The 23,391-nt window shown below is 45.9% G+C and overlaps 1 protein-coding gene across 5 annotated transcripts in view; it reads left to right on the top strand.

Moving 5' to 3' along the window:
• Nucleotides 1–23,391, top strand: part of LOC140384726 (protein kinase C-binding protein NELL1-like) — a 1,091,429-nt gene that overhangs the window by 861,929 nt on the left and 206,109 nt on the right. For all 5 annotated transcript variants that reach the window (XM_072466691.1, XM_072466689.1, XM_072466693.1 and 2 more), the window contains one exon: nt 1,220–1,315. In XM_072466691.1, coding sequence (XP_072322792.1) covers nt 1,220–1,315 — 96 coding nt within the window. The remainder of the gene's footprint in view (nt 1–1,219; nt 1,316–23,391) is intronic.

The following is a 23,391-nucleotide window of genomic DNA, read 5'->3' as shown; positions in this document are numbered from 1 at the left end:
GGGAGGGGGGCAGAAAATTCCCATCCGTCTTGGATTGCATGATAATATTGTTTTGAAAACTACAAAGTGTAAATGCAAGGTGAACTAATTTGTCTAGAAATGTTAACTTCCAACCGCAAATGTAGTTCAGAATGAAAATAATAAAGATATTCAAACAAATAACAAACTGGCTTTATACTTGCAATCAGAAGTTTCATAGAATAGAATTTATACAGTGCAGAAGGAGGACATTCAGCTCATCAAGTCTGCACCTACCCTCCGAAAGAGCACCCGACCTAGGCCCAATCCCCATAACCCTTTGACACTTAGGGGCAATTTAGCATGGCCAATTCTCCTAATCTGCATCTCTTTGGACTGTGGGAGGAAACCGGAGCACCCGGAGGAAACCCACGCAGCCTTAGGAAGAACGTGCAGACTCCACACAGACAGTCACCTGACGTTGGTATCAAACTCATGTCCCTGGCGCTGTGAGGCAGCAGTGCTAACCACTGTGCCACCATGCTGACAAGTATAAAGCTTGGCTTTTGCTATCTTTACCTCAGTTTTCTGTGGAGATTTAATAATAACCCTCTAACCACGGAGGTTTGAATTTCTCGCGGATTATACAGACTTGACTACTTGTTTGCCTACATTTCTAAGGAAAGAAAATCCCTTGCTTTTGGAATAATGTACCATTGTTTGTTGTAGTCATATGGTTCCGTGTCTGAGTATGCTTGAGAAGCAAGACACCATCTAGCAAGTGCAACTATACTCCACTTTTCTTGTCTGGCAATGGATTTCCAAGGGCTCCACTCTGCCACTCTGTGTCTGCGAAAGTAATATTTATTTCACACAGGACGATTTTTTGTTGTGTTTCATTTGAGGCATTATTTTGTTAACCCTTTCATAGACTGAGTTAAGTCCTTACCATGGCAAGCACTGTTCCTTCGAACTGACCACAAAATCCAGGCCAATTATAAATTCCGAACACACAACGTACCGTGAGAGGGCTGATGTTGTCTCGCAAAAGAAGCATGCATTATTTCTAAAAATGTTAAGTGCTTAGGTTTTCGATCTTATTGTAAATTCTGGATCAGGACATTGTTTTTATTACAGGTCGAGACAGATTGGGATATTTACCTCAAACAACCGTTTACTGGCGCTCATTGCTCATTCAGTTGCTCTGATCATGCTTGGGCCGTACCTAAAATGCTTAAAATGCTATTTTGTGTCTTTCAAGCTTTCTGCGAGGGAGGCTGCAGGAATGGCGGAAGCTGTGTTGCCCCACAGATGTGCTCCTGTCCTCCCGGGTTCACAGGGAATGGCTGCCAGATAGGTAAGGTCAACACTCATTCACAGATCTAGTTTATGCTGGCAAATTGGAGATGGGTTTTGAAGTTAAATGGACAGCAATCCAGTTCATCTCTTGCGAGGGGTAAAAAGCCTAAAACGGCCCATGTGATGCGATCCTATTTTCCCATGAGTTGGTCGAAATCCACCATGCTTCTGATGGCTTTTACGACTGGTGTACTTGAAATGGTTTGATCTGTCTGACTATTGCAAAGGAACAGCCTCAGCCATGAGGTTTAGAATGGCATTTCCCGCCATGCGAAGAGTGGGTGGGGAGCGCATGGCCACCGATCCTGGCAGCCATCCAGTCGTGTAATCCTCTAGTCGTTGACTGGAGGTGGGGCTTCTAATCTAACTGGCCGGCAGCTCCCAGAGTCTGCAAGCAGTCACCAGAATCTTAGCCGGGGCGGGGGGTGGGTGGGGGGGGCATGGTCAGTAAAGGCTGTGGGGTAGGGGGGGGGGGGGGTCCCCAGAGTGGGCAAGGAGGAAAAGGGGGCCAGCTAATCGGTTTCCTCCCACAGTCCAAAGATGTGCGGGTTAGGTGGGTTGGCCATGATAAATTGCCCTTCGCGTCCTAAGAAGGTAAGGTGGAGTTACTGGGTTACGGGTTCAGGTTGAAGGTGTGGGCTTAAGTGGGGTGCTCTTTCCAAGAACCAGTACAGATCCGATGGTCCGAATGGCCTCCTTCTGCACTGTAAATTCTATGATCCATGATCTATGATTTAGGCCTTGTCCAACCCGCCAGAAAGCTGTCGAGAGGTTGGGGCAGTTGGGAACCCGGTGGGAATGCCATCCTTGAAATTCAATAGTTCCCAACTAATTGCAAATCCCCCAGCAGAGAAATGTAAAATTCTAACATTTATCAGGTGTTCCCCAACTAGTCACCAAACAAGGTCTTGCTTTGACATATTTCCTCCCTCAATCTCCTGGGAAATGTTTTGATCATTTTTGACTTGGACAGCAAAGAAGTGGCAGACAGAATAAAATTTGGAAAAGTGTGAAGTTAGGCTCTTTGGTGGAAGAATAGAGGCATAGACAATTTCTAAATGGGGAAAGGCTTCGGGAATCTGAAGTTCAAAGGGACTTGTGAGTCCTTGTTCACGACTCTTTTAAAGTTAACGTGTAGGTTCACTCAGCAGTTAGGAAGACAAATGCAATAAGAACTAGAACTAGGAGCAGGAGTCGGCCATCTGGCCCCTCGAGCCTGCTCCGCCATTCAATGAGATCATGGCTGACCTTTTGTGGACTCAGCTCCACTTTCCGGCCCGAACACCATAACCCTTAATCCCTTTATTCTTCAAAAAACGATCTATCTTTATCTTAAAAACATTTAATGAAGGAGCCTCTACTGCGTCACTGGGCAAGGAATTCCATAGATTCACAACCCTTTGGGTGAAGAAGTTCCTCCTAAACTCAGTCCTAAATCTCCTTAAATTCCCCTTATTTTGAGGCTATGCCCCCTGGTTCTGCTTTCACCCGCCAGTGGAAACAACCTGCCTGCATCTATCCTATCTATTCCCTTCAGAATGTTATATGTTTCTATAAGATGCCCCCTCATCCTTCTAAATTCCAACGAGTACAGTCCCAGTCTACTCAACCTCTCCATAAGACCATAAGGTAATCTCCTCGTAATCCAACTCCTTCAGTTCTGGGATTAACCTAGTGAATCTCCTCTGCACACCCTCCAGCGCCAGTACGTCCTTTCTCAAGTAAGGAGACCAAAACTGAACACAATATTCCAGGTGTGGCCTCACTAACACCTTATACAATTGCAGCATAACCTCCCTAGTCTTAAACTCCATCCCTCTAGCAATGAAGGAAACAATTCCATTAATCACCTGTTGCACCTGTAAACCAACTTTTTGCGACTCATGCACCCAGGTCTCTCTGCACAGCAGCATGTTTTAATATTTTATCATTTAAATAATAATCCCTTTTGCTGTTATTCCTACCAAAATGGATAACCTCACATTTGTCAACATTGTATTCCATCTGCCAGACCCTAGCCCATTCACTTAGCCTATCCAAATCCCTCTGCAGACTTCCAGTATCCTCTGCACTTTTTAGCTTTACCACTTATCTTAGTGTCGTCTGCAAACTTGGACACATTGCCCTTGGTCCCCAACTCCAAATCATCTATGTAAATTGTGAACAGTTGTGGGCCCAACACTGATCCCTGAGGGACACCACTAGCTACTGATTGCCAACCAGAGAAACACCCATTAATCCCCACTCTTTGCTTTCTATTAATTAACCAATCCTTTATCCATGCTACTACTGTCCCCTTAATGCCATGCATCTTTATCTTATGCAGCAACCTTTTGTGTGGCACCTTGTCAAAGGCTTTCTGGAAATCCAGATATATCACATCCATTAGCTCCCCGTTATCTACCGCACTGGTAATGGCCTCAAAAAATTCCACTAAATTGGGGCAGCACGGTAGCACAAGTGATTAGCACTGTGGCTTCACAGCGCCAGGGTCCCAGGTTCGATTCCCCGCTGGGTCACTGTCTGTGCGGAGTTTGCACGTTCTCCCCGTGTCCGCGTGGGTTTCCTCCGGGTGCTCCGGTTTCCTCCCACAGTCCAAAGACGTGCAGGTTAGGTGGATTGGCCATGCTAAATTACCCGTAGTGTCCATAAGGGAGGGGTTATTGGGTTGCGGGGATAAGGTGGAAGTGAGGGATTAATGTGGGTCGGTGCAGACTCGATGGGCCGAATGGCCTCCTTCTGCACTGTATGTTCTATGTAATCTATGTAATCTATGTAAATTAGTTAGGTACGACCTGCCCTTTATGAACCCATGCTGCGTCTGCCCAATGGGACAATTTCCATCCAGATGCCTCGCTATTTCTTCCTTGATGATAGATTCCAGAATCTTCCCTACTACCGAAGTTAAGCTCACTGGTCTATAATTACCCGCTTTCTGCCTACCTCCTTTTTTCAACAGTGGTGTCACGTTTGCTAATTTCCAATCCTCTGGGACCACCCCAGAGTCTGGTGAATTTTGGTAAATTATCACTAGTGCATTTGCAATTTCCCAAGCCATCTCTTTTAGCACTCTGGGGTGCATTCCATCAGGGCCAGGAGACTTGTCTACCTTTAGCCCCATTAGCTTGCCCATCACTACCTCCTTAGTGATAACAATCATCTCAAGGTCCTCACCTGTCATAGCCTCATTTCCATCAGTCACTGGCATGTTATTTGTGTCTTCCACTGTGAAGACCGACCCAAAAAACCTGTTCAGTTCCTCAGCCATTTCTTCATCTCCCATTATTAAATCTCCCTTCTCATCCTCTAAAGGACCAATATTTACCTTAGCCACTCTTTTCTGTTTTATGTATTTGTAGAACCTTTTACTATCTGTTTTTATATTCTGAGCAAGTTTACTCTCATAATCTATCTTACTCTTCTTTATAGTTTTTTTAGTAGCTTTCTATTGCCCCCTACAGATTTCCCAGAGCTCTAGTCTCCCACTAATCTTTGCTACTTTGTATGCTTTTTCCTTCAATTTGATACTCTCCCTTATTTCCTTCGATATCCACGGTCGATTTTCCCTGTTTCTACCATCCTTCCTTTTTGTTCGTATAAACCTTTGCTGAGCACTGTGAAAAATCACTTGGAAGGTTCTCCACTTTTCCTCAACTGTTTCACCATAAAGTCTTTGCTCCCAGTCTACTTTAGCTAGTTCTTCTCTCATCCCATTGTAATTGCCTTTGTTTAAGCACAAAACACTAGTGTTTGATTTTACCTTCTCACCCTCCATCTGTATTTTAAATTCCACCATATTGTGATCGCTCCTTCCGAGAGGATCCCTAAGATCTGAGATCATGAATCAATCCTCTCTCATTACACAGGACCAGATCTAGGACCGCTTGTTTCCTCGTAGGTTCCATTACATACTGTTCTAGGAAACTATCGAGGATACATTTTATAAACCCCTCCTCAAGGCTGCCTTGACCGACCTGGTTAAACCAATCGACATGTAGATTAAAATCCCCCATGATAACTGCTGTACCATTTCTACATGCTTCCGTTATTTCTTTGTTTATTGCCTGCCCCACCAAAATGTTACTATTTGGTGGCCTATAGACTACTCCTATTTTTCGCCTTACTATTCCTGATTTCCACCCAAATGGATTCAACCTTATCCTCCACAGCACCGATGTCATCCCTTACTATTGCCCGGATGTCATCCTTAAAAAATAGAGCTACACCACCTCACTTACTGTCCACTCTGTCCTTCCGAATAGTTTGATACCCTTGGATATTTAACTCCCAGTCGTGACCATCCTTTAAACATGTTTCAGTAATGGCCACTAAATCATAGTCATTCATGATGATTTGCGCCATCAACTCATTTACCTTATTCCGAATACTACGAGCATTCAGGTAAAGTACACTAATGTTGGCTTTTTTACCTCTGTTTTGAATCTTAACATCTCGATCCGTAACCTCTCCTAAGTTATATTTTCTCTTAACTTTTCTCCTAATTTTCCTTGTCGTCGAACCCATATCTTCCTGTAACAACCTGCCGCGTCGCTTACCATTAATGTTTTTACTTCCCGTTTTATTCCTTTTAGTATTACTGGTCCTATTCACTGAGCTCCCCTCAGTCACTGTACCTTGTACTAGCGCCCTTTTTGATTTTTGACTATGGCTTCTCTGCCTTATACTTTTCCTTTACTGCCTTGTCTTTCATCTCTGTTTTACTACCTTTCAACTTTCTACATCGGTTCCCATCCCCCTGCCACATTAGTTTAACCCTCCCCAGCGGCTCTAGCAACCCTCCCCCCCTCCTAGGACATCAGTTCTAGTCCTGCCCAGGTGCAGACCGTCCGGTTTGTACTGGTCCCACCACCCTCAGAACCGGTTCCAATGCCCCAGGAATTTGAATCCCTCCCTCATGCACCATCACTCGAGCCACGCATTCATCCTATCTATCCTGACATTCCTACTCTGACTAGCTCATGGCACTGATAGCAATACTGAGATTCCTACCTTTGAGGTCCTACTTTTTAGTTTAACTCCTAACTCCCTGAATTCAGCTTGTAGGACCTCATCCCATTTTTTACCTATATCGTTGGTGCCAATGTTCACCACGACAGCTGGCTGTTCACCCTCCCACCTCCCCCCCCACCCCCAGAATGTCCTGCAGCCGCTCCGAGACATCCTTGGCCTTTGCACCAGGGAGGCAAGATACCGTCCTGGAGCCTCGATTGCGTCCGCAGAACCGCCTGTCTATTCCCCTTATGATTGAGTCCCATATCACTATAGCCCTGCCATTCTTCTTCCTGCCCAGCTGCGCAGCAGAGCCAGCCACGGTGCCATGAATCTGGCTGCTGCTGCCTTCCCATGGTGAGCCATCTCCCTCAACAGTATCCAAAGCGGTATATCTGTTTTGCAGGAAGATGACCGCAGGGGACACCTGCACTGTCTTCCTACTCTTGCTCTGTCTTTTGGTCACCCATTTTCTATCTCCCTCAGTACCTTTCACCTGCGGTGTGACCAACTTGCTAAACGTGATATCCACGCCATCCTCAGCATCGCGGATGCTCCAAAGTGAGTCCATCCACAGCTCCAGAGCCGTCAAGCGGTCTAAAAGGAGCTGCAACTGGACACACTTCTTGCACGTGAAGGAGCCAGGGACAGTGGACATGTCCCTGAGCTCCCACATCGCACACGAGGAGCATGACACGGGTCTGGGATCTCCTGCCATGTCTTAAACCTTAGGTTAACTTATACAACTACAATTCCAAAAAACGAAAGAAAAAAATAAATAAATTAGACAATTAAAAGACAAACTACTTACCAGTCACATACCAGGGATAAAAAGCTCCTCCTCCCCACCCAGCTTCGAATTCCCACCTAGATTCAAATTCCCAAACTCACTGTTTGCTGTATCACTCTGGCTGTGTCTTCTCTGGCTCACTGGGAGAGCTCACTGGGAGTGAGTTCCAAGTTGCTCCTTTTAAATTGGCCTGAGTTGACTCCCCTCCCCCACCTGCTTTGAGATCAAGGTAGATTAAAGTGACTGACACTTAACTGCCAACCAGTTATGTGAGTGGGTGGGGCAGCCCTTGTTAACCTACACTGCACAATTCTAGATTAATTTAAATTAATTTAAACTCCTGAAATTTAAAAGGAGCTGCCTTACCAATTTGATTGGATTCAATTCCCACCTAGATTCAAATTCCCCAACTCACTCTTTGCTGTCTCACTCTGGCTGTGTCTTCTCTGGCTCACTGGGAGAACTCACTGTTAGCATTCATGTCGCGAGGGCTAGAATACAAGAGCATGGATGTACCTCTGAGGTTGTATAAGGTTCTGGTCAGACCCCATTTGGAATATTGAGATGTTTTAGGCCCCATATCTAAGGAAGGGTGTGCTGGCCTTGGAGGAGGTCCAGATGAGGTTCACAAAAATGAAGGACTAATCATATGAGGAGTAGTTGAGAACTCTGGGTCTGTACTCAATGGAATTTAGAAGGATGAGGGTGAATCTCTTTGAAACTTACTGAATACTAAGAGGCCAAGATAGAGTGGATGTGGAGAGGATGTTTCTCCTTGTAGGAGAGATTAGAACCCGAGGGCACAGCCTCAGATTGAAGGTACAATCCTTTAAAACAGAGATGAGGAGGGATTTCTTCAGCCAGAGGGTGGTGAATCTGTGGAACTCTTTGCCGCAGAAGACTGTGGAGGATAAATCACTGAGTGTCTTTAAGACCGAGATAGATAGGTTCTTGATTAATAAGGGGTTATGGAGAGGAGGCAAGAGAATGGGGATGAGAAACATATCAGCTATGATTGAGTGCCGGAGCAGACCCGACGGGCCAAATGCCCAAATTCTGCTCACATAACTTATGGTAAAGGAGAGAGCCTAGCACCTGGGCGCCAATCCTAGCGCCAGCGGAGACCAGAAGTGAAGCTGCACTGGTGGAAGCATTAGTCTCTAGAATTGAGAATCCAGCCTGGTCAATCCTCAGAGGACATTACAGGGTAAATACCAGGAGGATATTTCCACTTGTGGGGGAGACGAGAACACAGTTTAAGAAGCAGAGGTCTCCCTTTTCAGACATAGATGAGTGACAGGATTCTCCGTTATCCGACGGCGATATCGTAATCGGCGATCGGACGGAGAATCCCGACCGACGCCCAAATTGGGGCGGTGCCGGTTTGACGCTGGGGGACGTGTGGTTGTCCGTGGTCGGGAACCCGGCGTGGCGGCTGCGGACTGTGTCCAGCGCTGCTGCAGTCGGCCGGGAGCCATGCTGCCAAGGCGGGAGGGGGCATCCGTGAGGGCTGGAGTGTTTGTTGGGGGATGGCCAGGGCGTGGCCAGGGGGGAAGTATTTGGCAGGTCTGGTCCACACAGCCAGATTAGCAATGATCTTATTGAATGGTGGAGCAAGCTCGAAAGGCTGAATGGGAGCTCTTTCTCCCAAGTCCCATTTGGTTCCGATGTGATATATTTCTGTCGAGGTTCCCTCCACACTCATATTTTTTGTTTACGTTCTATTGTTCCTGGAATCTTTGTCACTCCGTATGTTTTAGTTGACAGCCAATAACAGTCCACCACTATTTTGCAAATCGCTTCTGCTTTTCAGTCTCTACCTGTCCAACTGGAATTCTTCAGCCTTCATGTGACTGGGCATCTTCTTAGTCCTTACCTGCAACCTCCGTCGAGCCATTATTTCTTTGGCAGGGTGAACAGGTTTTTCCTGAAGTGGTTTAATATCAGCTTGCTCTGATGGTACCCATACTAAATTAATGAAAGCGGCGACCTGATTTTTGCTCAGTTCTGTCACTCTAACCTGACCAGCGGTGAAGTGGCAATGCCGTGTCCCACGGGGGTGGGATTTCTGCCACACATCCTGGGAAGTTACGGTTTTTGGTGCCACCAGCCACTGCATTGGCCAATGACGCCCAGGTAGGGAGAGGTGAACAAAACGCTGTTCGTGGAAAAACTTTTTCAAGAGCTGAGCTACTGATGATAAATTACAGCAGCTGTCAACGTAATTAAAGGTTAAAATAAAAGTCCACACTGCTGGAGGAATGGTAATGTATAGCAGTCCGCCTTCAAACGAATTCTATAACAACTATTGATTATGGTAAGCATACTAAATTTGCAACAATGGTTAGAAATTTTAAGAATGTTTGCCGAAAGCTTCCTGTATTTGACTACAAAGGTCACAACATAGCAAAATATCCTGACATAAAATCCCAAAGCCATCAACTACATTTCTTCATTATTCCCTTTTGAAATGCTAAGTGTATTTCATGAAGTAATTACAAGTGGAGTATTTCACTCTCTTTGTGCCTAAGGGCTTCATGTCACAGTCTGTGTCAGTTATGTTAGTTGAACACAGACAAAATGTTTATATGTTTATGACTGAAAGCATATTAAGGAATATTGGAAAGAGAAGTCCTTTGACCCCTTATTATTTCTGAGATCAGTTTGGAGAGTAGGTCACAGAAAAATAACTCCCGAATGAACATCAGTGACAATAGAGTCAGTTAAAGGACATAAATCTGTACTTCTAATATAAAAAGCTTTACAGCATTAATATTATAACTTATTAATGAGTTTCACAAATATCAGAAAGCACAACCTAATAAATTTAAACTGAAGTCATTGACTTCAAGAAGCGAAGTATCGTACACACCCCTGGCTGCATCAACGGGGTCGAGGTGGAGATGGTTGACAGCTTCATATTCCTAGGTGTGCACATCACCAACAATCTGTCCCGGTCCACCCACGTCAACAGCTACCACCAAGAAAGTACAACATCGCCAATACCTCTTCAGGAAACTAAGGAAATTCGGCATGTCTGCATTGACTCTTACCAATTTTTACAAATGCACCATAGAAAGTATCCCATCTGACTGCATCACAGCCTGGTATGGCAACTGCTCGGCCCAAGACTGTCAGAAACTTCAGAGAATCGTGAACACCGTCCAGTCCATCACACAAACCTGCCTCCCATCCATTGACTCTGTCTACACTTCCCGCTGCCTTGGGAAAGCGGGCAGCATAATCAAAGATCCCTCCCACCCGAGTTATTCTCATTTCCAACCTCTTCCATGGGGCAGGAGATATAAAAGTCTGAGGACACGCACTCACAGATTCAAAAACAGCTTCTTCCCCACCATTACCAGACTCCTAAATGACCCTCTTATGGACTGACCTAATCTCTTTACATATCTTTACTACTGAGTAGTACTACACTCCGTATGCTTCACCCCATGTCTGTGTCGATGTATTTACATTGTGTATGCCCTATGTTTTTCATCTATGGAACAATCTGTCTGGACTGTATGCAGAACAATTTTTCACTGTACCTCGGTACACGTGGGTGGCATGGTAGAACAGTGGGTAGCACTGTGGCTTTACAGCGCCAGGGTCCCAGGTTCGACTCTGCGGAGTCTACACGTTCTCCCTGTGTCTGTGTGCGTTTCCTCCGGGTGCTCCGCATTGCCTCCCTCAAGTCCCAAAAGACGTGCTGTTTGGTGAATTGGGCATTATGAATTCTCCCTCAGTGTACCCGAACAGGCGCCGGAGTGTGGCGACGAGGAGATTTTCACAGCACTCCCTCGGTGCATTCTGCCTGAAAGGCTTTAAACCGCTACCTTTCCTCACTGCACTCTGCGGCAGCTGCCCCAAGCTGTAAACTGGCAAGTTACGAGAAAATGTCTGAGATTCGTGCTTCCAAAATTACGGGTTGTGCTCAAAGCATATAATAATAATAAACTTTATCATTGTCACAAGTAGGCTTACATTAATACTGCAATGAAGTTACTGTGAAAATCCCCTAGTCACTACACTACGGCACCTGTTCAGGTACACAGAGCGAGAATTCAGAATGTCCAATTCACCTAACAAGCACGTCTTTCAGAACTTGTGGGAGGAAACCGGAGCTCCCGGAGGAAACCCACGCAGACACGGGGAGAACGTGCAGACTCCGCACAGACAGTGACCCAAGCCGGGATCGAACCCGGGTCCCTGGCGCTGTGAAACAACCGTGTTAACCACTGTGCTGCGTACATGAATCACAAAATCTTTCCATGCAGGTACAGCAAGTAATTAGGGAAGAAACGGAATGATATGGTTTTCCAGCCCTTCCCACCGCAGGGATCTACCATTCCCGCCGAAGGCAACCCCCTCTACAGTGGGATCCCCGGCGGCACGGTGGGCAAGCCGTATAAAATGCCATGGACGTCGGTCAGACTGGATGATCCTACCACAGGGTTTGCTGCAAGGGGAATGGAGTAGAAAATAAGGGAAGTCTTGCTGCAATTGTAAACGGCCTGGTTGCACCTTGGAAAACTGTGTACGGATTTGATCTCCTTATTTAAGGAGAGATATTTCAACTAGGTGAGAAAGGGTGAACCGGTCCTTCTCAGGTTAACCTCCTTGGTTGACTGCAACACAGGATTACACTTCTTTTTCACAAGGATGTGCCTTTTCCAAATCAGAATGGATTTAACTATTTCAGCTGTGAGCAATAAGGAGCCAGTCAACCATGTTTTCTTGCCTCATTAACGTGCAAATTTATCAACCAAGAATCCTTTTCTAATAATAATCATCTTTATCGGTGTCACAACGAGGCTTACATTAACTCTGCAATGACGTTACTGTGAAAAAACCCTAGTCGTCACACTCCGGGCCCTGTTCGGGTACACAGAGGGAAACCTTCGCACCCGGAGGAAACCCACGCAGACACGGGGAGAATGTGCAGACTCCGCACAGACAGTGACCCAGCCGGGAATCGGAACCTGAGGAAAATAATAAAAATGTGACGCTAAACATGAGACCCTCATTCAGTCATTCGGATTCTGCGGCATGCACGCACACACACCTATAAGAAATAAGGGGAGTTAAAGTTCAAAATTCAGAAGGGTAAAATAATTTAGGGGTACGTGCACTTTAATTGTCTTTGAGGGGAAGGTTTTAAACGTTGTGACCGATTAGTGTGAGCTGGTTTCTTGGGTTCAAGTCAGATACAGAAGATGTTGCTATTCTTACGAGATCTCGTTTTGCTGGTAGATTTCTGGTAAAGTTGGCTTCTTGAACTGGGCAACACCCTGTCTAAAAAAGGGAGAGAGGGAGAGAGTGCAACCTTCAGTCTGTTTCCTCTGCTGAAGACCTTTTCCACCGCCAGGGCCTCTTGCAATCTCACTCAACTGGCTGGGCAGCCATGCCTTGAAATACTTCACACATTGCGTATTTCCATGGGGTTTTGACTATGTCTGCCTGTGGCAGCCATTGTTTCGATATCCAGTTCTTTACATTTTTAACATATCTTCCTTCGACAGGTACGCGTGTCGATGGGTGTGTGGAGTATATGATATGTTTCTTTCTTGCCACTTTACACTCCCCTGAGGGTGTTTATTTCTCACCTCGACCTTGGAATTTGGTCTTGTATACTGAAGCAGTTTTCTCCATGCCAGTTCAAATTGCAACAATTCCCGTTAGTTGAAAGGTCACATTTTCAAAGGGGCATAGCCTCATTACAACTTCCATTGGAAGCAGTTCAGAGAAGATTTACTCGGCTGTTTCCTGGGGTGAAGGGGTCGTGTACTGAGGAAAGTTTGGGTGTGTTGGGTCTCTACTTATTGGAGTTTAGAAGAATGAGAGGTGATCTTATTTGATATTAGTTATCATAGTCCAAAATTCCCTGGATGCGGGAAAGATTCCATTGGATTAGAAAAATGCTAATGTAACGCCCTTATTCAAAAAGCGAGGGGGGCAGAAAGTAGGAAACTATAGACCAGTTAGTTTAACATCTATCATTGTCGGCAAGATGCAACCAGTGGTTCAGTCCTCAGGCCCAATTATTTACAATCTATATTAATGACTTGGATGTAGGGATAGAAGATACTGTAGCCAAATTTGCAGATTACACTAAAATAGGTGGGATAGTAAGTTACAATGAGGAAATAAGAAATTTACAAATGGACATATACAGGTTAGATGAGTGGGCCAATGTTTGGCAGATGGAGTTTAACGTGGTAAGTGTGAGGTTATCCATTTTGGTCGGAAAAATGGAAAGGCAACTTTTGTAAATGGAGAGAAACATCAGAGTACTTCGGTACAGAGGGATCTGGGGTCCTCGCGCATGAATCTCAGAAAACAAGGTACAGCAGGTAATAAGGAAGGCAACTGGAATTTTGTCCTTTATAGCTAAAGGAATAGAGTATAAAAGTAGGGAAGTGATGCTGCAACTGTACAAGGCATTGGTGAGACCGCACCTGGAGTATTGTGTCCAGTTTTGTTCCCCTTATTTGAAGAAGGACATTGTGGCATTGGAGGCAGTTCAGAGGAGGTTCACTGGGTTGATTCCAGAGATGAGGGGCTTGTCTCGTGAAGAGAGATTGAGCAGGTTAGGCATACCGTACATAGGGAAGGAAGGAGAGACTGCAGAATATAATGTTACAGTTATAGCAAGGTGTAGAGAAAACTTAATACGAGGTAGGTCCATTCAAAAGTCTGATGGCAGTCGGGAAGAAACTATACTTGAGTCGGTTGGTACGTGACCTCAAACTTTGGTATCTTTTCCTGATGGAAGAAGGTGGAAGAGAGTATGTCCGGGGTGCGTGGGGTCCTTCATTATGCTGGCTGCCTTTCCGAGACAGCGGGAATTGTAGATAGAGTCAATGGATGGGAGGCTGGTTTGCGTGATGGACGGGCTACATTCACGACCTTTTGTAGTTTCCTGCGGTCTTGGGCAGAGCAGGCTCCATACCAAGCTGTGATACAACCAGAAAGAATGCTTTCTATGGTGCATCTGGAGAAGCTGAGTGGCGGTGCAGGCTGCAGGGGCTGAATTCCCGAGTCCTGCTCCTTGTTCTTATGTTACTTTTAGATATATAGGATTCTGAGGGGGCTCGACGGGGTAGATGCTGAGATGCTGCTTTTCCTTCATGAGGGCATCCGGAACCTCGGGGCAAATTTTCAGGGTAAGGGATCGGCCATTTAAGACGGAGCTGAGGAGGAATCTTTTCTCTCAGAGGGTTGTCAGTTTTGGGAATTCTCTTCCCCAGAGCGTAATGGAGAGGCTGGGCCATTGAATATATTCAAGGCTGAGTTGGACAGATTTCCGATTGACAAGGGAGTCAAAGGTTATTGGGGGTGGGGTTGGGGTGGGAGGGGGGCGGGGGGCAGACAGTAATGTGGAGTTAGGCAGCAACCCGGTGAGCCGTGATCTCACTGAATGGCGGAGCAGGCTCGAGGGGCCGAGTGACATACTCCTGCTCCTCTTTCTTATGTACTTGTGTATCGTTGCCTTTTCGTGGAAACAAACGCATTCGCCCATTATCTTTGAACAGTCTCCAGACTTAAGGCTACAGTTGTAATGCATCTGGCCTGAAGTCAAAGTGCTCAAAACTACCTCATCTGTAGCTCTCTTCTCGCGTGCCAGAATTCAACACATGATAAGATTGATGGCCGTGCTCTCAAACTGTGCTCCAGTTATCTTTTGCATCAATGCAGAAGGAAAACTACAGAATAAATGTGCCGTTGAATGCCGAATTAGATTTACCCTAGACCATGCTTATAATGGCAACTCAAATGGAAATTTCTGGCCTGTTTGAAGTGAAGAAGAGCTTACATTAATGTGGCATTTAATCACATTTATTCTGAAACATTCGAAAACACTGCACGTACGATGAATTACTATTGAAGTGCAGCGTCTTTTGGTACATCGGCAAAAATGTTTTTTCTTTAAATTCAAAGTGCGACAAGGCAAGTTAGCGACTAGCAATGTATTACTTAAGCATTATGGTGGAAGCAGGGACGATAGTGACATTTAAGGGGCATCTTGACAAATACATGAATAGGATAGGAATAGAGGGATACGGACCCAGGAAGTGTAGAAGATTGTAGTTTAGTCGGGAAGCATGGTCGGCACGGGCTTGGAGGGCCGAAGGGCCTGTTCCTGTGCTGTACTTTTCTTTGTTCTTTATTATGGCATATGTATCGCACAATATATTACTCCAATGAGTGAGCTGGCAAGTATGATCTCCCTGTATGAATCCCAGGAATTTGTGCACTTACGATGTGCAGCGTGTTTTTTCTGTCCTGAGAGCTGCAGTTGTGTGGGTAGGTCCCACAGGTAGTAACGATGTTGATAGCTGAACAGAAACAAATGACTCATCAAAACACAGGATGGCGTTGTCACAAGGGACTTATGGATTCTTTTAAAAATAAAGCAACAAAATCCAATAGTGTTTTGAAAAACATTCCAGTGTCACAAACCTATTCTTTCCAGCAAATCCCTGAAGGATTGTCAGAAGTTGGAGGCACAAGGCAATTTGGAATGCTTGAGGAGAAAGTGCTACTGTGTGTTTTATTCCCCGACAGCGTAACAGTCAATGCCAGGTGTTACAAACACAGCTGATGCCAATACTGGACAAGTCAGGACCCAAAGTGAAAGCGAGCTTGGGAGATCATGCGTTAGCTTCTCCGTGAGCGGGATCCTCCCTTTAGCCGGCAGCCCACGGATTTCCTGACGGCATGGGGGTGCCCGCAATGGGAAACCCCAGGATCCTGTTGCCGGCAGGGGCGCGCCGCCACACCATAAAACAGTGCAGAGGAACGGAGAATCCCGCCCCATTTGTTTCTTAGAAACCATGGAGCTAAGTTATTGAATAAATGCACAGGAGTCTGCTGATGAACCTTTAACACAAGGAATAAAATATTTATTAAGCACAATAATTGAACTGTTTTGTACCAGACAAAGAAGTTGGCAAGTCTCAATACCAACATGGAAAATCAAATCACATATTTACCATCCCTTCACCCAGCTATATCTTTACATACACACACAAATTTGGAAAGATAAAACAATTTACTATATCTACTTTACACAGTAAGATGCGTTCAAACGTGGCTTAACAGGTTACATGACAACCTGCTAATCTTTCCAATGCGCCAATGGCCTATGGTAGAAGCGGGAGAGACTCCTGGTCAGCCAAGCTTGATGCAGAGGCGCCCCCCTCAAATTGTAAGCCTCTGATGCCAGACTGGTGACCTGCTCGATGAAAAAGTGGCTTTGGAAACAGACAAAAGTATGCCTTAGTCCCACTAGGTATATGGGGCGGGATTCTCTGACCCCCTGCCGGGTCGGAGAATCGCCGGGGGCTGGCGTGAATCCCGCCCCCGCCGTGTTCCGAATTCTCCGCCACCAGAGATTCGACGGGGGTGAGAATCGCGCCGCACCGGTCGGCGGGCCCACCCCCGGCGATTCTCCGGCCTGCGATGTACCGAAGTCCCGCCGCTGTCAACCCTCTCCCGCCGGCGTGAATTAAACCACCTACCTTACCGGTGGGAGCAGGCGGCGTGGGCGGGCTCCGGGGTTCTGGGGGGGGGGGCGTGGGGAGATCTGGCCCCGGGGGGTGCCCCCACGGTGGCCTGGCCCGCGATCGGGGCCCACCGATCCGCGGGCGGGCCTGTGCCGTGGGGACACTCTTTTTCTTCCGCCTTCACCATGGTCTTCACCATGGCGGAGGCGGAAGAGACCCTCTCCCCTGCGCATGCGCGGGGATGACGTCAGCAGCCGCTGACGCTCCCGTGCATGCGTGGACTTACGCAGGCCGGGAAGTCCTTTCGGCCCTGTCTGGCATGGCGGCAAAGGCCTTCCACGCCAGCCGGTGGAGCGGAAACTCCGGCGCGGGCCTAGCCCCTCAAGGTGAGGTCTTGGCCCCTAAAGGTGCGGATACTTCCGCACCTTTGGGGCGGCTCGACGCCGGAGTGGTTTCCACCACTCCATCACGCCGGGACCCCCCACCCCGCTGCGTAGGGGAGAATCCCGCCTGAGAAAAGAGTTGGAATTGGAATTTTGTACTCTAATATTCAGGTAGATGTGAACCAACTGACAAACTTTGGACAGACACACCACATTCCAAAATAAATGACAGATGCGACCAAAATAGCTTCCATGGATTCCTTGACAATCTACCCAAACCCTTGTCACATCATGAGCCAGCCAATCTCATTGAACATTTTATCAAAAGATTTTCCAATCCCCACATTCGAAGATCTCGCCTTGGAATTCTCATCAAATGTTGTTCCTACGTGGATGGTTTCAACAAGGATCCGCCTCCAGGCTTTCATACTCGCCTTTTGAGATTCCTTTCATCTACATCTTTGCATACACTCAAGTTTCATCTGACAAGCTCTTTCCTTAACATGGAGCCTTTTTCTCCATCCCATTTTTAAAATCTTGACTCACTGGGATCTATTTCTTATCCCTGTTCTTTGCCCTGTCAGGTTTGGGACCTTCTTCTTTATTTTGGACCTTCTCCGGGCAGGAGAAACAAAAGTCTGAGAACACGCACGAACAGACTCAAAAACAGCTTCTTCCCCGCTGTTACCAGACTCCTAAATACCCTCTTATGGACTGACCTGCTGAACACTACACCCCTGCATGCTTCGCCCGATGTGTACATTGTGTACCCTATTATGTATTTTATTTTATTTTATTTTATTTTCATGTACTAATGATCTGTTTGAGCTGCTCGCAGAAAAACACTTTTTACTGTACCTCGGTGCACATGACAATAAACAAATCCAATCCAATCCAATCCTTGCCTATCCTTAAAATTTTCCTTCATCATCCCCTCCTGAAACAAACCCCACCTTTGACCCCTTCTGTCCTTGCAAACTACTGTACCATCTCCAACCTCCCTTTCCTCTCCAAAGCCTTAAATGGATTGTTCCCCCCTAAGTCCTTGTTCAACCTTTCCAGCACCTTTGAGCTTTGACCCCGTCAAATATGATTTCTGCAACATCAGAGCATTGAAATGGTCCTCACCCAATACAAAAATGGTATCTTGCATGACTCGGCCCCTGGTAAACTATCCCTCCTCATCTCACTTGATCTATAACCTTTGACACAGTTTCCCAAACAATCCCCTCCTCTGTCGCCCAGCTACGTGGAGCTGCCCTCTCCTCATTCCATTTCTATCTTCCTGTCTTAGCCAAAGAATCAACTTCAGTAGCTTCAGCTCCTACTCCCACACCAGTAAATCTGGCATTTCGCAAGGATCTACCCTTGGCCCAGTCTACTTCCCACTTGCATGGTGCCCCTCAGTGACATTATCGGAAACTACAATACAGGATGCACAGAGGTTCCCTCCAACAAGATATTGTGAAGACTGAATCAATTGTCTTTGTTCCAGGGCATAGCTTAGCCAACTGCCCATCCTTCTCTCTGGCAACTATCAGAAATTGAGCATGTCTTTTACAACCCGGTGTCTTCTTTAACCCTGGGATGAATTTTGAATCCCGTATCTGCCCCATCGCCAAAATCATACTTCCACTTCCCTGAAATCACTTGTCTTCACCTCTTCCCCAGCTGCTGAGGATGCCTTCCTCCATTCTTTCGTTATCTCTGGATTTGACCACCCCAATACACTCCTGGTTGGCCTCCCTACCTTCACCCTCCAAAAATCTCAGCTCATCAGAAACTCCACAGTCTGTATTCCAACTCAGACCACGTGAAGTCACCCGTAACCGCTGCGCTCGCAAGCCCACCCCTCGAGTACGGTGTCAAGCGTTGGCCATTGAGGCATCAAGCCCTGGAGATGGTGCAGGTGAGAACCATGGTGCCGCTGCCCAGCATCAGAGGATTGAATTATGAGGGAAGAACTGCAGCAATTTGGGATCTTCAGCCTTTAGGGGTGACCTTGTAGGGGAATGTAAAATAACCAATTGTATTGTAAAGAGAAATTTGAAAACCGCTTCAAATGAACCCTTGACAGCAGAGCATTGCTGCAGATTCAGGTTAGGGAAAGTAGACTTTGGACTGCTGCTCTTATGGGAGAATCTAAAACGAGGGAATAAGGGAACTCCCATTTAAGGCGGGGATGAGGAAAAGGTTTTTCTCTCAGAGGGTTATGAGACTTTGGAGTTCTCTTCCCCAAAAGATGGATGAGGAAGTGTCTTCATTATCTATCAGGCAGAGGTGGATAGATTCTTCATAAGCAACGGGGTGAAAGGTTATCAGGGGTGGGCAGGTGTGTGGAATTGAAAATTAAATGAGTAATGATCTCATTAAAGGCTGGAGCAGGCTTGAAGGGGCGAGTGGGCCTACTCTCGCTCCGGATTCGTGTGGTTGTGTACGTTCAAGAAATTATCAACACACAGAATGGACATTGTGTGAAGCAGGGGAGAGAAAAATGCAGAAGTTACATTGGAAATAATTAAAAAGTGGGATGAACAAATGACCAATTGGCTAAAATATGCCATTCTCGGTCACAGACAACTTGAGATTTCCCACTCCCATGTCCTAGCAAAGAGGCCAAATCTAGTGCCCCCAACGCTGCCCAGGTGACACGGAAACAGATATTACCCGGAACCTTACCATTCAGGAAACCAGTGAGTTCCTCCGCTAGGATACTGGGGAACTCCAGATCCGCGTAATCTAATGAACAGGCTGGAATCTTAAGCTTCAATGCTCTTGACGCGCACTGGGGGCACATATTGGAAATTCAAAAACCCGGCCTGTGATTTTCCAGTCTTGGCTGTCGAGCAGGACAGGCCGCAGCAGGTGTGCAATTCCCCAAAATGCATTCCTAACTTACGCCAGGAGCTCCGAAGCAGCAAACCCCAGCAGTTATTTGGGCCAGCCTCTGAGCAATGAATACACTTTAATAAGTTATTTCCCTTCTGTCGCCCTCCCCCTCCAAGTGCACTTTATAAACAACTTGTCATCTGCTGGTGCAGCCATCCATTCGCAATGCCTGTTTCCCTTGTGGCTGAGCAAATGGACTATTTGTGCACTTGTTAAATTTACTCCTTCATGGGATGTGGGCAACTTCGGCAAGGGCAGCACTCATTGCGTATCCCTAATTGCCCTCGCACTGGGCGGCTCGCTCGACCATTTCGAAGGGTAGTTAGGAGTCGACCCCGTGACTGTGGGCCTGGAATCACATGGCCCGACCAGGTATGGATGGCGGATTTCCTTCCTGATCAAGCCAGTAGCAGGGCCGGGCAGAGGATTCATCCCTCCAAAATGGAGTGCAATCTGCCAGTGGAGGAGTTCAGCTGAAGTGAAAAAGTCTCCGAATTCATAAACTTGGCATAACTACAGATGTCTGTGAACAAAGTTCTTTCCGGTTAGTTTGTTACATCGATTGCAGCAATGCAAATCCTTGGCAGAACAGGTGTAAAACATTTTTGCACACTGTCCAATTTGTTGATGAGGTCGGTAATGTTGTCTCTTCTCTTCATCATGCTTAATGAAACGTAAGAAGCCCGTGGGCAACATTAAGTCTTCCCTCTCGTCAGTTCATTTGCCATGTTTATTATTCTTTGGCATGAACTGCAGTAGTACACTATCAACAGCCTTTCCCATTACTACTTGCAAAGGGGAGAAAGTGCTCGTTGCCTCCCTGTGATAATTACACATTGTTACAAATGTTCAGTAATGAAAGAAATGTATATTGACTTAAAGACCATGGAGATAATGTTAGCTTACTGCAACTTCTCTGTGCTGCTGATGGTATAATGTACCACTTTTATGCATTGTACTATTTAATGATTTGTCTTGAATTAGAAATTCATCATTGCTGCCCCCTAATGAAATGTAAACTCATTTATTTCCACTTGCGAAACACAAAGTGGCCTATTTTCCTCTTTTTAGAGGAAACATTGCACTTTTTATGGTTTCTAATAACACTCTAGTATAAGAGTCATTTTGTTTACTTTAAAATAACCCCCCCCCCCCGCCCCCCCCCCCCCCTCCAGTCTGGTACCTCAGTGTTCGGGAAATAATTTAAACCCAAATTGAGAAACTGTGGTCTCGAGTGCATTGCTGACTTTACACCCACCCCAATTTTACTCCCCATACAAGTTTGTGGAAATAATATTGGACGGGGTGTGAAGCCGGAATTCCAAGTGACCCTGCAGGTCTAATAGATTCAAAAAAGCTTCTTCCCCACTGTTACCAGATTCGTGAATGACCCTTGTATGTTTTGATCTGCTCTCTTCAGACATCTTTTTTACTGAGTATTACTGCACTCCTGTTTGCTTCACCCGACGCCTGCGTCTATGTATTTACATTGTGTACTTATGTATGTCCAATGTTTTTTTCATGTATGGAATGATCTGTCTGGACTCTATGCAGAACAAAACTTTTCATTGTACCTTGGTACACGTTGCAATAAAACAAATCCAATCCAAACCAGGTTAACAAAACTAAAAATACTGTGGATGCCAGAGATCGGGAGTAACAACAGAATGTGCTGGGGAAACTCAGCAGTCCTGGCAGCATCTTTGGAGAGAGAAACAGAGTTAGGGTTTCGAGCCCACAAGACCATAAGACATGGGAGCAGAATTAGGCCACTCGGCCCATCGAGTCTGCTCCGCCATTCAATCATGGCTGATATTTTCACATCCCCATTCTCCTGCCTTCTCCCCATAACCCCTGATCCCCTAATTAATCAAGAACCTATCTATCTCTGTCTTAAAGACACTCAGTGATTTTGCCTCCACCGCCTTCTGCGGCAAAGAGTTCCACAGATTCACCACCCTCTGGTGAAGAAACTCCTCCTCATTTTTGTTTTAAAGAATCGCCCCTTTAGTCTGAGATGGTGTCCTCTGGTTCTAGTTTTTCCTACAAGTGGAAACATCCTCTCCACGTCCACTCTATCCAGGCCTCACAGTATCCTGTAAGTTTCAATCGCCCCTCATCCTTCTAAACTCCAACGAGTACAGACCAAGAGTCCTCAACCGTTCCTTGTGAACCTCCTCTGGATCCTTTCCAAGGCCAGCACATCCTTCCTTAGATAGGGGGCCCAAAACTGCTCACAATACGGGGCTGGTTTAGCACAGGGCTAAATAGCTGGCTTTTAAAGCAGACCAAGGCAGGCCAGCAGCGCGTACCAGCCTCCCCGAACAAGTATTGGAATGTGGCGACTAGGGGCTTTTCACAGTAACTTCATTTGAAGCTACTTGTGACAATAAGCGATTTTCATTTCATTTTCCGTTCATGGGGTCTGACCACATCCTTATACAGCCTCAGAGTACATCCCTGGTCTTCTATTCTAGTATGAGTCCAATATGAATCTTCTTCTGAGCTGAACCTGTGGGTTCCCTTTTCGGACAGTCAGGTAAATATTTCCCCTCTTGCTCGTGTCGATGCCAGTCCTGGACATTGGGGTCAACTCGCAAATCAGTTACCCCGTCCCATGTCTGTGAAGCTCTGTCTTACTTACTGTAATTATGCACTCATGATTTTTTATACTGACAAATCTCAGCAGGAGAAGTTATTCCTTTGTGTAAAATGTGACTTATTGCGTCTGTGCCAAAATAAGGATTCACTGATTTCATGCAGAAATAATGTTTCCTAAACTTGAATATTTATTTTCTGTTTGTGTTGTTTCTGTCAGAAAAGATTAGCTTTATATGCAAACTATAATGTCTCACGTTCAGCAGTTAATCAAGCAACTTGAGAATGCTAGAATGCACCATATTTTTTCAGCATTGTCTCGATACAACACACTTTGAATCACAAGCCTGGGATAATTATACTTTGAGAAATGATGAGTTTGTAACAGGAATATTAATAGCTCGATGGCTAGGTTGAAGTCTAGCAGGGTACAGCAGTTTGCTGAATTCACAGATTTGCTTCTTGGCAAAATGCCAGTCTAATAAATCAGACACACAGTAATCTGTTGCTCCACCTTAATCCCGGGGAATAAATATTAGAACTGACCAAAAGCTTTTGAGCAAATATTTTTGGACGATGGAGGATGAAAGGCTTCTTTGTCAGCACTGCAAAACAGTTTTGTTTTCTTGGACAGCAGTTTGACGAGAGTTAAATATTCTGTGTGGATTATTCTCCCAGAAAGAATAGCGCTGAAAAGTGAAAGAAGGTTTATCATAGATTTTATCATAGAATTTACGGTGCAGAAGGAGGCCATTCGGCCCATCGAGTCTGCACCGGCTCTTGGAAAGAGCACCCTACCCAGGTCAACACTTCCACCCTATCCCCATAACCCAGTAACCCCACCCAACACTAAGGGCAATTTTGGACACTAAGGGCAATTTATCATGGCCAATCC

This window comes from Scyliorhinus torazame, chromosome 10, assembly GCF_047496885.1.
Source record: "Scyliorhinus torazame isolate Kashiwa2021f chromosome 10, sScyTor2.1, whole genome shotgun sequence".
Taxonomy (NCBI): domain Eukaryota; kingdom Metazoa; phylum Chordata; class Chondrichthyes; order Carcharhiniformes; family Scyliorhinidae; genus Scyliorhinus; species Scyliorhinus torazame.
Note: the sequence above shows the minus strand (reverse complement) of the source record. Positions and strands in the feature narration are given on the sequence as shown.